General features: G+C 38.9%; 1 protein-coding gene across 3 annotated transcripts in view; it reads right to left on the bottom strand.

Moving 5' to 3' along the window:
- Positions 1-1962, bottom strand: part of sp3 (Sp3 transcription factor) — a 41644-nt gene extending 39682 nt beyond the window's left edge. The window contains exons 1-3 of one of the 3 annotated variants that reach the window (XM_033023934.1): positions 1654-1962; positions 1446-1537; positions 1138-1242 (exon numbers count right to left, since the gene is read on the bottom strand). In XM_033023934.1, coding sequence (XP_032879825.1) covers positions 1138-1242; positions 1446-1537; positions 1654-1660 — 204 coding nt within the window. In that variant the 5' untranslated portion in view covers positions 1661-1962. The remainder of the gene's footprint in view (positions 1-1137; positions 1243-1445; positions 1538-1653) is intronic. The other 2 variants (XM_033023933.1, XM_033023935.1) reach the window with 2 other exon arrangements.
- Between the last annotated feature and the right edge of the window lie 14163 nt (positions 1963-16125).

Genomic DNA, 16125 nt, shown 5'->3' with positions numbered 1-16125 from the left:
CTAAAAGTGAATGGAACCCTAGGCAAATTACATTACAATTTGTTCAATGGCAGCAAGTCAAGGATAATAGCTGACTTGCATTTTCATAACCAGAAGGTACAACCACCAGGATTGCATAGCAATGTGGATAACAGTGACTAGGAATGCTTTGGACTGCTGGAAGATGATAGTCTAAAGCATTATGATGATGTAGATGATCCAGCCAGTTGGCCATAAAAAATAGAAAATATATTTAATGCAGAAGTGCAAGGTAATGCATTTGGAAAAATGCAAAAATGGATTTACAACACAATAAATGGATAGATTTTGAAGGAGTAAAAGAACAAAGTCCCAGTCCAACACTTCAAAGGGTAGAATACAAGATGTTTGAAAGGACATTCTCTATTAGCCACGGTAATACTACCACTGCTGTGAGGTTATACATACAAGTTGGATAACAGCCTATAATGTGGCTCTGTAACAAAAATCATGTTAATGGAAAATTTTAATTGCACTGGACAGGAGAATTGGAGCTATAAAATGAAAAACTAAGTTAAGAGGCCATGAGAGATGTATAAAATTATGAGGGATCAAGAAAGAGCAAATAGAAATAGCTAGTTACCTTGGTAGAGAAGAAAACATAACTGACAAAAAAAGTTTAACGCTACTTGTAAAGCATTAGAGGCAGGAGAAAAAAAATTCAGCCAAAACACCAGGGATCTGCTTGAGAAGGTGGTAAAAGTAGAAACCCCCCACATCACATTTAAAAACATGTTTGGACGAGTACTCTGTTATCCAGTGTTACAAATTAGATACGTGATGCTGAGAAAAACAATTTACATGGGGTTAAAGTCTTTACTACTGCTTTGAAAACTTAAATGGTTCTATCCCACCGCAGTCGAGTACTTCAAAGTATGAAATCGATTTTCCTTGAACGTTAGATTATCCTTGTATCCACTTACCATTTTACACTTGCGGTTAAGCCTGCTAATTATTTTATTTTTTCAAAAATAAAATGGCACCAAAGGCCGAGTCCGTAGGAGTTGACTGCAAGGATAACTGGGCTTTTGCTAAAGATCCTTTTCGGGCGGTGGTGTGGTGGGGCGATATTGGATGGTTTGTTTTTTATGCGTGTTTATACAATGATGATTGACTCACCAGGCCGGCTCCAACAGTGGCGGTAGCTCCCGCAGTCTCCGATGGCGGCGACCCGATCTTGCTGCACGTAGCTGCCAGCAGTGCAAGCGGTGACGGCTGAATGTTCTACCCACAGGGGGGCGGGTTCAGGAGGAAAGTGGGTGTGAATTAGTCCGGGGCTTACACAGGAAGTAACCGTACACATCAAAATTTAAACACACGACACACTCGCACACCAACAATTGCAACCGTCTGTATACAAGTAAGCTGCCAGACAAAAGAAAGCGCGGGGCCGAGCAGTGCGGGAGGGAAGAGCGGCCGAGCTTTACCTGCGCCGCCGTGCTCCTGTGCTGGAGGTATTCGCTCTGCTTGTCCACGTCCAACGCTGCCATTTCCTCTTGCTTCACTGGCCTCTCTGGAGCTGCGGAGGAATGAGAAAGAGCAGATTAATAGGGGGGGGGGGGGGGAAGAGTGAGATGGAGGGGAGGAAGAATGTAAGCCGGCTGAGCTGCCGGCCTCCCCGCCTGCACAACGTACCAGTCATAGCGGGCGTTCGGTCCCTCCCACGCTCGGTCGGTCGGTCGGTCGGTCGGTCGGCGGCGGCGGCGGCTCAGACGATGAACATGGTGCCTTCTTTTTTTTCTCGGGGGAGGGCGAGCGCCGGGTTGATTACATATATTTTTCCCCCCTCTCTGCTTCGTTGCTTTGATTGACGGTGCAGGAAGCGGCGAAGGGTGGAGCTTGGAGCCGGGACCGTCCGGGGCTCTCGAAAAAAAACTATCCACCCACACGACGCTTGTTGTCGGCTCAACCCAACGCCATGGCGGAAGGCCCGCCCTCCGTCAGGCCTCTCATTGGGCCCGGTCGGCTGGCAGAAACGGGCCGATTAGCAGAGAGCACCGTCAGTCAGGGCGCTTTCCGCCCTCCTAGTTTGGTTGACTGTCCCTGACGATTTTTTCCCTTCCTTGTGGGTGGGGGAGGGGTTGATGTCGGGTGGGGGGGGAAGAGGGAGGAAGAAGAAGTAGCGAAGTCGGGGGGAGGGAGGGAGAGAAGTGCTGGTTCACGGGTCGGTGATGCTCGGGTTTTGGGTCACTGCGCCTGGTACCTTCCTCCGCTGCGAGACGATCTAACACAAAGCAGGTTTCCCGCTTCCACCGAACCACAATCTGGCGCCATTTAATGGCGCTGCAATGAGGTCGGGCCTGGCCCAGGGGACAGGCCTCCTCAGCCGCCGGTAAAGAGGCCATTCGTTTCAATGTATAGGGAAATATGGGTGGGAATACATCCCCAACTCGAACTGAGTGAACGAAAATAACACGCCCTTGCACCCCAAAGTCTTTTTTATCTCATAAATCCAGGCCACAGGATTAGCAGTAACACGTGACTTTTCTAAGATTTGCATCTTCCCCTGTGAACAGCTGTCTGTGTGTGTGTGGGGGGTGGGGGGAATATTTCACTCCACGTAAACAGTCACTGATATTTATAGTCCCGTTCAAAAACAATGCCACTGCCGGTGCTGCCCTCATTCCCCATTCTGTGACATTTATTCACCATCCTTTCTCACTGCTCTCGACACGAAACGTCACCCATTCCTTCTCTCCAGAGGTGCTGCCTGTCCCGCTGAGTTACTTCAGCTTTTTGTAACTTCTTGATTTGAGGTTCCTTTGCTGGTCCTTTCAATGCATCTCCACGTTACTTTGAAAGATACAGCATGGAACCCGGCTTTGGCCCACCACAACCACGCCAACCATTGGTCACCTTTTCACACAAGTTCTGTTATCCCTGTTAGCTGCTCCCTACACACAAGGGGGGATTTGCAGAGGCCAATTAATCTACAAACGGCCATGCGTCTTTGGGATGTTGGGGGAAGCATAGGCAATTATATATATTTTAAATTTGCTGCCGCAACCTCCAAAGGAGACCAGGTCTGTACACAATATTCAGGATATGTCCTCATCAGGATCTTGAACACTTGGATTGAAATATTTCTACTCTTGTACTCTTATTCTTTTACAAAAGGGCAACATACCATTGCTCGTTTTAATCACTTACTCTACCTTCAATATTTGGTTGAGCCTTCAATATTTATGTGCAAGGGCATCTGATCCTTCTGAACCTTGGTTAACCTTCAATATTTATGTGCAAGGGCATCTGATCCTTCTGAACACCAACAGGCTCAATCTTTCACCATTAAAAAAAAGTAATCTATATTTCTGCAAATGTGGATGTTTGCATATTAATCACATAATATTGAATCTGCTATGTACTTGCTTATTCATTAAAGCTGTCTATCCCCAAAGCTTCTTTCCATCCGCCTCAAAGTCTCGGGTCTTGACTCGAAACGTCGCCTATTCCTTCTCTCCATAGATGCTGTCTGTTCTGCTGAATTACTCCAGCATTTTGTGTCTTCCTTGGATATTTTATCACTTGATCCAAATGATTGATAAAAGTTGTGAACACCTCAAGCCCCAGCATCAATCCCTACCTCACAGCACTAGCCACACCCTCTCAATCCAAACATTAAACTTTTCTTTTACTCTGATTTCTTTGTAAACCAACCTTTGATCATCATCGGGTATATTAAACATAAAGTAGTGCAGTTGGGCAGGTTTAATAATCTCGTGCGGTACCTCACAGAAGGCCTGAAAGTCCAAGTCCACAAATCAATTGATTGCCCTCATTTATTCTGCTCTGACAACCCCAAAGAATTATCAGATCTAACAACATGATTTGCCTTTCAAAATACTTAGCCACTTGCCTGTTCGCAGAGATTGCCAAACCTGTTGAGTGTTTCTGCAATTTTCTGTTTTTAACTAACTGAATCCTATTACTGTTTTTTCTAAGTGCACTTTATTAATAATAGATTCCACCATTTCCATTCTATGACGTCAAGCTCACTGGTCTGTAGTTTCATGTTATAAGGTCATAAGAAATAGTAGTAGAATTAGGCCATTTGGCCAATCAAGCCCATTCAATCCTGGCTGATCTATCTCTCCCTCTTAACCCCATTCTCCTTCCTTCTCCCCATAACCTCTGACACCTGTACTAATGAAGAACCACAGATTCACCACCCTCTGACTAAAGACATTTCTCATCTCCTTCCTAAAAGGACTTCCTTTAATTCTGTGGCAATGACCTCTAGTCCTAGACTCTCCCACTAGTGGAAACATCCTCTCCACGTCAACTCTATCCAATCCTTTCACTATTCCGTATGTTTCACTGAGGTCCCCCCTCATTCTTGTAAAATCCAGCAAGTACAGGCCCAGTGCCGACAAACTCTTATCATAGGTTAACTTACTGGAGCCTCAACATTACATCCCTGGTTTTGTATACAAACCCTCTTGAAATAAATGCTAGCATTGAGTTTGCTTTCTTTACGACCGAAAAACAGTGGAGATGCTGGGGATTGAACCTGAGACCTCATCCATGCGAAGCATGCTCTCCATCACTGAGCTATATTTCCCCCCCCCCCCCTTGCTTTCTTAATTAGTGGGGTTAGTTTTACAGCCTTCCAGTCTGTGGCAACTATTCAAGCAGATATGGAATTTTGGTATATGATAACCACCATCTTCATAGTTATTTACTTCTAAGAAAAGTGCAATCATCAGGTCCTAGAGATTTATCATGTCAGCTCCATTAATTTCTGACTTTTTTAAAATCTGTGTTAATTTCTGTTCAATTCTCTATTTCAATGAGATTTTCAATGTTTCCTTGTGTGAAGAAAAGCTCAAAATTTTACATTTCTGTCATCTATCTCCAATATGTCCTTTACATTCTGAGATTCCTGTCTCAGTATGTAGAAAACATTTATCTTAAGTAGAAACAAAGCAGATTCTGGTTTATACCAAAATTAGACACACGGTGCAGGAGTAACTCAGTGGGTCAGGCAGCATCTCTGAAGAAAGATAGGTGATGCTTCAGAAGGGTCCTGGTCCGAAACATCGCTCATCCTTTTTCGCCAGAGGTGCTGCCTGGCCCACTGAGTTACTCCAGTGCTGCATCTCACATTAATTTTAACAACTTTTCCTTTTTATATATCCACAGAATTTATGTTTCTCACTAGCATTTATATATCCACAGTATTTATGTTTCTCACTAGTATTATGTTTTCTAGTCCCTTATCGATTCCTTGGTCCTCCTTCACTGAATTCTGAAATTGAAACCTCAGGCTTTCTGTTTTTCTCAGCATCACGTAAACATTTGCTTTTATCTAATATAGTTTCTTGGTTGCTATTACTGGACCACTTTTCCAGCTCATCTTTTTTTGTCTTACTGTTTATGTATTATTTGTAAACCACATAGAGCACCTTCCCAGCTTATGAATGCCAATTACCAACTAATAGCCTGTACATACAAAAAAGCTTTTGAAGAATGGTGGGATGCTGCTAGGTTGCATGGATTTTTTGGCGCCTGGGAACTCTGTTCCCATCCACATTTCTGACTTGCGAGCTGTTTGCGTTACAAAGAGTTCTCAGAAATGGAACTCTGCTGTAACCTTGGGAGGACCTGCATACTTTAAATGGCCCTGATGTACTTTGTTTACATCTTGTTTAGCGCCTCAAGTGCTTGAACCATATTCATCATGCAACAGTGACAACGAGTATGCACCAGGTTTTCAACAAAACAGCAGGATGTCTGAGCAAATGTTCTCTTTAAAGCAAAAGAGTGGAAGAGGAGGAGAGGGTTAAGTAATGAGTGTTCCGATTGGAGGACGAAGAGCATAATACTGAATCAGCAATTTGTGGGGGTAGTACTAAGTGTGATTCAAGTATACAGTCATACCTTATAAACATTGTTTCCTCGACTCCCAAATCCATCTCACAACTTATGGTTTCATTTTTCACTGATTTAAGACCCAAGTTTCAGATGAAACTTTCTTTCTATTTTTATATAAAACTAGCGCATTATGATTGTTCCCCAACGTGGTAATGCCTACCACGTCATTAGTTAACTCTATTTCATTGCACAGCATGAAAATTAAGAACCCATATGAAACTGTGAAGGAAATAAATGGAAGATGTTTTGGGTTCGGATCATTCTAACTTGAATGCATGCCTAGCCCCTGGGGATTGAAAGAAATCCTATGGTGTGATTCAAAGGGGGAAGAAAGGACAAATTTATCCCTCTAAATCACTGAAACAAATTATTAGACACAACTATGCACCAACTGATTGTTGCGTTTCCTTTTTTTAAACAATCATAGCCGTTTACATTGATAGTAGTGTTTTAAATATATAGAGGCAGTGAAGCTGTGCTGGAGACAGTGCTGCTGCAAGTAAGAATTTCATTGTTCTATCTGGGACATACTGTATGACAATAAAACACTCTCGACTCTTGAAGACATTTCATTGTATGCCATCGAGAACTTCCAAAAGAACATTTCTGGGGAATAATACAGAAGGTGCAGGATCAGTTCATTCCAAAGAGGAAGAAAGATTCCAACAGGGGTAAGGACAAACCATGGCTGACAAGGGAAGTTAGGGACAGTATAAAAATAAAAGAGAAGTACAACATAGCAAAGATGAGTGGGAAGCCAGATGATTGGGTAACGTTTAAAGAGCAACAGAAGTTAACTAAAAAGGCAATACGGGGAGAAAAGATGGTGAGCTAGCCAAGAACATAAAGGGGCTGTCCCACTTGGGCGACCAAATCTGTGAGTTTAGTAGTGTCTTCGACCTTCAAACTCGCAGCATGGTCGACACATGGTCCTAGGAGGTCCTATGTAGTCGCTGGAACTCTCCTTCATGCTCGAGGGTAGTTCCCGAATACTCGTGGCCTCAGCTAGGTTGCGGAAATGTTTTCAGCATGTTGAAAAATTTTCCGCAAGTAAAATTTGGTCGGCATGGTTCTTTTTGGCTCGTAGTGCAGTGGAGTGGGGTCGCTATTTAGTTACAGACAGTCGAGGGCAGCCGTAGGCAATCTCCTTCGCTGACCGGGCATTTTGATTGGCTCATTGGAGTTTTCAGGACCAAGGAAAACCGACCGGTAGGTAAAATGCTCGTTAAATTTTATACTTCTTAAGTGTCTTCACTCCATCTCCCCCCCCCCCCCCCCCCCCCGCACTCTCTAAAGGACTTACCACACACTGGCAGCCGGTTACCTTCCTCTTCATCGCGCAGACAGTGCTCCCCCGCTTTCCCTGGCCCCCGCCTTCGCGATGTGTTTGTGTGTGTGCGGTCGGTCAATCCAGCTCGCGGTTTCAACGCGGTCGGTCAATCCAGCTCGCCGTTTCAATGAGGATCCAGCTCGAGGCTTTCCAGACGAGTGCCCTCGAGCTTGAAGGTCGAAGACACTCTTCTTAACTCGCAGATTAGGTCGCCCAAGTGGGACAGCCATTTAAAGGAGGATAGTAAAAGCTTCTTTAGGTATGTGAAGAGGAAAAAATTAGTTAAGACCAAAGTTGGACCCTTGAAGACTGAAAAGGGTGAATTTATTATGGGGAACAATGAAATGGCAGATGAGTTGAACAGGTACTTTGGATCCGTCTTCACTAAGGAAGACACAAACAATCTTCCAGATGTACTAATGGCCAGAGGATCTGGGGTAACAGAGGAACTGAAGGAAATCCACATTAGGCAGGAAATTATGTTGGGTAAACTGATGGGACTGAAGGCTGATAAATCCCCAGGGCCTGATGGTCTGCACCCTGAGGTGACTCAAGAAATCGTGGACGCATTGGTGATAATTTTCCAATGTCCTATAGATTCAGGATCAGTTCCTGTGGATTGGAGGAAAATGTTATCCCACTTTTTCTTTCTTTCTTTTAAAATCTTTTTATTAGTTTTTTTCAAAAGTAAAAACAAAACAACAAAAAAGTAATGATAAACATGACAGTGATATTGATACATAGGGATCAGGGTTACATTAATGGCAGGTATAACCTAAATATGAGTCCAGTGTCAAAATACACATTGAATATAGACCTCTATGTAAATATAGTTAAGTGTTTAAAAGAGAACATATATGTATAAAAACAAAAAGAGAAAAAATGAAAAAAACAGATCCCCGTCAACTAAAGAAAAAAAAAGCAGAACAGGATCTGGGCTGCAAAGAGTTTCAACAATTTAAGTCCCTGTTTGTCGTCAAGTCCGTTCCACCGTATAACGGTTAAAAAAATTATTATAACATTTGGAGAGGGGACAATTTATGGCGTATGAAAATGTTGAATAAATCTTCCCCAAGTCCTATCAAATTTAACCAAGGGTTCAACAATGTCACTCCTAATTGTTTCTAAATTTAAACATGATATCGTTTCAGAGTACCAATGGAGTGTGGTCGGTGGATTAGAATATTTCCATTCAAATAAAATACATCTTCTGGCAATTAATGTGGTAAAAGCAATCAGCCGATGGGCGGAACGGTACGGATGAATAGAATTTAACATTGGTAGCCCAAAAATTGCAGTAATAGGATGAGGTTGTAAATCAATACCTAAAACTACAGAAATAGTATCAAAAATTTATTTCCAATATTTTTCCAAAAGTGGGCAGGACCAAAACATATGAGTCAATGAGGCCACTTCAGAATTACATCTGTCACGGGTAGGATTTATGACCATAAAAACTAGCTAACTTATCTTTTGACATATGAGCTCTGTGAACCACCTTGAATTGTATCAAAGCGTGTCTTGCACACATTGAGGAAGTATTAACTAATTGAAGAATCCTCTCCCATTTCTCTATAGATAAATAAATTTGAAGTTCTCTTTCCCAGTCATTCTTAGTTTTATCAAATGTATCTTTTTTAAATTTCAAAATCAACTCATAGACAGTCGTTATTAAGCCCTTCTGATAAGGGTTCAAATGTAAAAATGTTTCCAAGATATCGGTTTGATGTGGTAACGGAAAAAAGGGTAGTGTAGCCCTCAAAAAATTTCTATTTATAAATATCTAAAAAAATGTGAGTTAGGTAAATTATATTTATTGGAGAGTTGTTCAAAAGACATAAAACCATCCGAAAACAAATCATGAAAAACTGCTAACCCCTTCCTCTTCCATAACAGAAAGGCTTCATCAGTGCTAGAAGGTTGGAAGAAAAAATTAGATATGATAGGACTCGATAAAATAAAATCATTCAATCCAAAAAACGTACGAAATTGAAACCATATTCAAAGTGTATGTCTTAATATTGGGTTAGTCGTACATTTATTCAATCTCGTAATTGTAAAAGGTAACGAGGCCCCTAGAATAGAAGCCAATGATAGCCCTTGCATAGAATCACGTTCAAGATTTATCCATCCTGGAAATAGTGTATTTTCTAAATCTTTTGTCCAAACTGTTAAATAGCGAGCATTAACTGCCCAATAGTAAAATCTAAGGTTCGGCAGTGCCAACCCACCATCTTTTTGTGATTTCTGTAAGTATTTTTTACTTAGTCTGGAATTTTTATTCTGCCATATATAAGGAAATTTTGGAGTCAATAATATCAAAGAAAGATTTAGGAATAAAAATTGGTATTGTCTGAAATAAATATAAAAATGTAGGTAAGATAAACATTTTAATAGCATTGATTCGGCCTATTAGAGATAAGGACATTGGAGACCATTTAGTGAACTGTTGTTTGATATGGTCAATTAAAGGCGTAAAATTGGCTTTAAATAAATCCTTGTGTTTCTTGGTAATCTTTTTTTTTTTTTTTTTTTTTTTTTTTTTTTTTTTATATATTTTTTTATTAAAGGTAATCAATTACAATGCTTCAAACAACTTTATATCAAATTAATTCAATTTGCATTAAGTAAAACACTAGTAATACTTATCTACTATTTTTTTAGAAATAATGATAGAGAAAGAATAGAACAGTTATAAATCATTAAGAGAGTGATTAAATAATAATTTGATTATATATAAGAAAGAAAAGAGAAACGAAAAAAAAAAGTGATAGTATCAATAAAGGCATATATGTTAATTCCAATATAAAAATGAATTATTCTCACCAAATCCCGCAGGGTGCATGCCGAGCTGTGTTGCCAAGAACAGCTACTTCTCTAAATACTGTATATATGGAGACCATATCTGTTCAAAAGAATTATACTTGTCCAATAGGACAAATCTAATTCTTTCCAGATGTAACGTCTCCATCATCTCTGTTGCCCACATTTTGGTTGTGGGGGATAATGTTCCCTTCCAAAATTTCAATATGATTTTTTTCCCAATTATCAAACAGTAATCAAAGAAATTTCTTTGATTTACTGTAAGTGATAGATGTAAATCCGGAATTCCAAATATTATTAGCTTTGGGTTAGGGTCCAATTTAACTTTGATGACTTCAGAAATAACTTTAAAAATTTCTGTCCAGTAATAATTCAATTTAGGACATGTAACGAAACTATGTATTAAATTTGCCTCTGCTTTCTTGCACTTATCACAAATAGCGGAGAGATTCGGAAAAATACTATTTAATTTAGTTTTCGAATAATGTAACCTATATAATACTTTAAATTGTATCAGTATATGTCTGGCGTTTAATGAACACCGGTGTATTCGTTGTAGACTTTCTTCCCAGTTTTCTTTTGTTATAGCCAATCCCATTTCATTTTCCCATGCTTGACGATATACTTCCGTTATTGGATTCTCCTTATCCAAAATGATGTTATATATATAGGCTATTAATTTTTCTGTATTTGGATATAAATTAAACAGTTCGTCTAACAATCCTGCTTCTTTATTTTTATAATCTTGTGTATTGGATTTAATATAATCTCTAATTTGTAAATACCTAAACAAATGTTGTGGAGACAATCCATAAATATCTTGTAACTCCTGGAATAAAAGAAATTTTCCTTTTCTATACAGGTGTTCTATCCTTGTAATTCCTAAATCATCCCATTGTTTAAACCCCCCATCTAATATAGCAGGTTTAAACGATGGATTATTCATAATTGGTAATCTAAATGAGAGATTATCCAAGTGTAGAGTCTTAACTATTTGTTTCCAAATACGTCTATTATTATATATTATTAGGTTGTCTTTATAATATTTTTTTTGTACTTCCGTTGGTGCAAAAATTATCGAACCTACATTGAAAGGTAGACAGTCCTCCTTTTCTATATTTAACCATGTCGGTTCATGATCCATATTTACCCAATCTTAATGCCTAAATAAGCAAAACGTTTGGTAGCCAATCTAAATGGAAACTGTCCCATAATTCGAAACTAAATTTTTTAATTGAAAAAGCTCACTCTTACGAAGATTTAGTTTATAACCAGAAAAACTACTAAATTGATTAAGTAGAGCTACTATTGCCGGAATAGATTTCTCAAGGTTAGAGATGAATAATAACAGATCATCTGCATAAAGAGATAGCTTATGTGTCTCATTCCCACGGACAATACCAGAAATATTAGGGGATTCCCAAATAGCGGTGGCCAAAGGTTCCAAAGTGATATCAAACAGTAAAGGACATAAATGACAGCCCTGTCTAGTACCTCGAAAGAGCCTGAAAAAAGGGGATCTCTGATTATTGGTAAGTACAGAAGCCTGAGGTATATGATATATCAGCTTGATTCAAGAAATAAATTTTGAATCAATCTTAAATTTTTCAAGTGTATTGAATAATTATTCCCATGCTACTATATCAAACGCATTCTCAGCATCGTGAAATGACACATTCTGAAATTTTATTTGACGCTCTATATACGATATTCATTAACCTCCTAACGTTAAAGTATGAGTAACGATTTTTAATAAAACCTGTCTGATCTTCAGTAATAATTTGCGGTAAAATATTTTCCAATTTCATAGCTAATATTTTGGAAAGAATTTTGGAATCTACATTTTTATTTTATTTTTTTATTTTATTTTTATTAGAAGTACAGTAAATTACAATAATACACATCACATATATCTTAATACATTTGTTGTACCACTTCGTTTTTCGAGCTTTAAAAAAGATAGAAATAAAAGAAGTAAGGAAAGTGAGCAAGAATCGTGAAGGTGCAGGAAAGTGTTGGGAAACGAAAGCCCCTTAGGGAAGAAGTTTGAGAAGGAAGCAAAGAAAGGAAATTAGACCCTAGAAAGAAAAGAAAAAAAAGGAAAAACAATCGCTCTATTGTATCACAAAACTCCGCAAACAAGGATATACCAACCGTATTTTTTTTTTTTTTTAACTTTATTTTATACCCCCCGTTACCAGATCCTGGTACCATTTATATTTTAAATTACTATTGCACCTTATACTTGTAATAGTTCCATAAATGCAGACCACGTCTTTTGGAAGTGGTCTGCTTTGCCTGCTAGGAGGAGTCTCATCTCTTCCAAGTGTAGTGTTTCGAACATGTTTGAAATCCACATTTTTATTGTTGGTATTGGAGCATCTTTCCAAAATTTGAGTATAAGCACTCTTTTGTTTTTTGTATAAAAATCCAAAAATTATGGAACGAAATATTTGAAATCTTCACAAAATTATTTAAAATAAAACTTGTACCAAAAGCAGAATGGATCATTTTTGGAATATCGGAAGGTAACCCCGAATTAAACGTGTTTCAAAATAACTTACTTAATTACGGGCTAATAATGGGAAAAAAGCTTATACTCAAATTTTGGCAAAATGCTCCAATACCAACAACAAAAATGTGGATTTCAAACATGTTCGGAATCTACATTTAACAGTGATATAGGTCTATATGATGTAACTTCAATAGGATCTTTGTCTTTTTTAAGAATTAAAGAAATAGATGCTTCATAAAAGGATTGTGGTAATCTATTCATTCAGGTGAAGATGGCGGCGCTGCCTTAGGCTCGCCTGCAGTCCGTTTGTTTTTTCATTTTTTTGTTTGTTCTTGTGTCCTGTTTTAGTTAATTTTTGGTTTTATTTTATTATGTTGTGTATGTGTGTGTGTGGGGGGGGTGGGGGGGGGGTGAAACGTGTTTTTGGTCTTCCTTCAGGGGGATGCGACTTCTCTTGTCATATCCCCTGTGTCCGTCTCCGTCTGCGCCGAGGCCTAATAGCGGAGCTGGCGGCCTCGGAGCTGGGGCAGCGCTCCAGCGGCAACATCGGAGCTGTGGCGTTCCGGTGGCAGCGGCAGCGGAGACCCGACATCGGAGATGTGGCGTTCCGGCGGCAGCGGTGACCCGACATCGGAGCTGTGGCGTTGCAGCGGCAGTGGCGATCCGACATCGGAGCTGTGGCATTCCGGCGGCAGCGGCAACCCGACATCGGAGCTGTGGCGTTACGGCGGCAGCGGCGACCCGACATCGGAGCTGCGGCTTTCTGGCGGCAGCGGCGACCCGATCTCGGTGGACGACAACGTCGGGAACTCACAGGTCGCCTCGGAGCAGAAGGAGAACAAGGAGGGAAGAGACAAGGACTTTAAGATTTTTGCCTTCCATCACAGTGAGGAGGTGCCTGGTGAACTCACTGTGGTGGATGTTAAATTTGTGTTTATTGTGTGTTTTTGTCATTTTTATTATATGTAGGGCTGTAAGGCAACGAAATTTCGTTCAGACCGAAAGGTCTGAATGACAATAAAGGCTACTTTGACTTTGATTAAAAAGGCTTCTTTAAAAACCTTGCATAGCCAGGGAGACAGTAAACTTGAGAAATACTTTATAAATTCCATTGTAAACCTATCTAAACCAGGAGCTTTACCAGAATTCATCTAAAGGATTGCTTTCTGTATTTCTTCCTCCGTGATGGGTTCGTCTAACAACAGAGACTCATTATGTGGTAAATTTGGCAAGTTGTTTTTTTTTTTTAAACTCATGCATTATATTGGAATCAGTAGGGATTCTGATTGGTATAGGGAGGTATAGAATTCCTGAAATAATTTATTAATTTCATCATGGTCTACAGTCAATGTACCATCCCGTTTACTCACTTTAGTAATCTGACGTTTGACTGACACAGCTTTCAACTGATTAGCGAGTAATTTACCAGATTTTTTGCCATGTGTATAAAATTGACGGTACACAAAAATGCTGGAGAAACTCAGCGGGTGCAGCAGCATGTATGGAGCGAAGGAAATAGGTAACGTTTCAGGCCGAAACCCTTCTTCAGACTGACTTTTGGTTTTAAGTAACTGATTCTCAATCGGTGATATTAATAACAAATGATGTCTCAATTGAAGTTCAACTCTATTGTTATAGAGCTCTATACTGGGAGCTTTTGAATATTTTTTTATCAATGTCTTTAATCTCATCAGCCAATATACGTATTTCATTTTGAGTTTGTTTTTTTAATCCCGCGGAGTATGAAATAATTTGTCCACGAATATATGCCTTAAAAGCATCCCAGACTACACCATTGGATATTTCTTCAGTAGAATTTGTTAAGAAGAAAAAACCAATCTGATCTTTAATAAAATTAACAAAATTTTGATCTTGAAGCAAAGTAGCATTAAATCGCCACTGTTTAGCACTAAACTTGGAATCAGGTAGTTTGATTGATAGTTTCAATGGTGCATGATCAGAAATAGCAATTGCATCATGCTCATACGCAGTGACCGATGAAACTAGCTGAGAATCTATTATAAAGTAGTCAATCCTAGAGTAACTATGATACACATGAGAGAAAAAAGAAAATTCTTTGTCATTTGGGTGTAAGAATATCCAGACCTCACATTCCAGTCAAGTAAAAAAGAATTGATAAAACTCGCTGATTTATTTGGAAGCACATGATCAGATGCAGATCTGTCCATCGAGGGGTTCAAACAGCAGTTAAAATCTCCGCCCATTATTAAAAGATGTTCATTTAAATTAGGAAAGGATGCAATTAACTGTTTAAAAAACTCAGGGTGATCAATATTAGGTGCATAAACATTCACCATAGCAACTTTCTGGTTATGAAGAACATCAGTTATCACCAAGAATCTACCATATGGATCAGAAATTGTTTCATAATGAACAAACGGAATTGAGGAGTCAATAAAAATAGAGACTCCTTTCACCTTAGCCTGTGAATTTGAATGAAATTGCTGTCCTCTCCAAAACTTGAAAAATCGTTGATTGTCGTCTTGACTTACATGAGTTTCCTGAACAAAGATAATCTGAGCATTTAGTCTACAAAGAATTAAAAAAAAAAAAACTCTTAATGGGATGGTTCAAACCATTCACATTCCATGAAAAAAAGTTAATAACTTTATCCATATTGTTTGTAAAAATCATGTGGAATGTAAAGGGTTAATTTCTTAAAGCATAATAGTTCATGATACTGGACGGAGAAAAATCTAAGGCGGAGCCAGAAGTGACGACATTTCAGACATTTTTGTAGTTCAAATTCTGCCCAGATTGAAGAAACTAAGCTAGAAGTGAAAGACCCCCCCCCCGCCCATGCAAAGCCCGAAACTGACCAGTAGACAGTCAGTACGCTACCTAATCCCTTCCTTACCCCCATCTCTCCTAACGACAGCACCCAACGAAAGAAGAAGGCATATTTACCACTCAATAGCCAAAACAAAATTAATGTTATGGTTAGGAAGTACATGTTAACTGTTGAACACAAGAGCTACTTCATATTATTTATCCAAGGTCAAAATATGAAAAACAAGAACTGCTTCACTTTTTTTGTCTAAAGACGGGGAAAAAAATTCCTTTGATTTTAAAAATAGAAAAGCTAACAAAGAAAATCTTAAAAATTAATATAATACTATTACATTAAATTAACAGTATCTTAGAGAAGGTAAAAGTTGTTGTTTGATACCATCATACTAAAATTCTATAAAGTAATTAAAGAACTCATCTAATTAAATTCTTAATCATTTACAAAACGATATATTGTCAAAATAGGAACAATAAATCTCCAATTGTAACTTAATTAGAGAAGGTAAAAGTTGTTGTTTGATACCATCATACTAAAATTCTAAAAAGTAAATTAAAGAACTCATCCAATTAAATTCTTAATCATTTACAAAACGATATATTGTCAAAATAGGAACAGTAAATCTCCAATTGTAACTTAATCAGCTATCAGTAGTTCCCGGTCGCGGCTTCAGCCCCATAAGCCTCCAGAAAGCTAAAAGCATCTTGAGAATTGTTAAAAATCGGTTGTTACCATTAAAGAGTCGTATACGCAGTC

The sequence above is a fragment of the Amblyraja radiata genome, chromosome 7 (assembly GCF_010909765.2).
Source record: "Amblyraja radiata isolate CabotCenter1 chromosome 7, sAmbRad1.1.pri, whole genome shotgun sequence".
In the NCBI taxonomy this organism is placed as follows: Eukaryota; Metazoa; Chordata; class Chondrichthyes; order Rajiformes; family Rajidae; genus Amblyraja; species Amblyraja radiata.
This window is presented reverse-complemented; position numbering and strand designations above follow the sequence as displayed.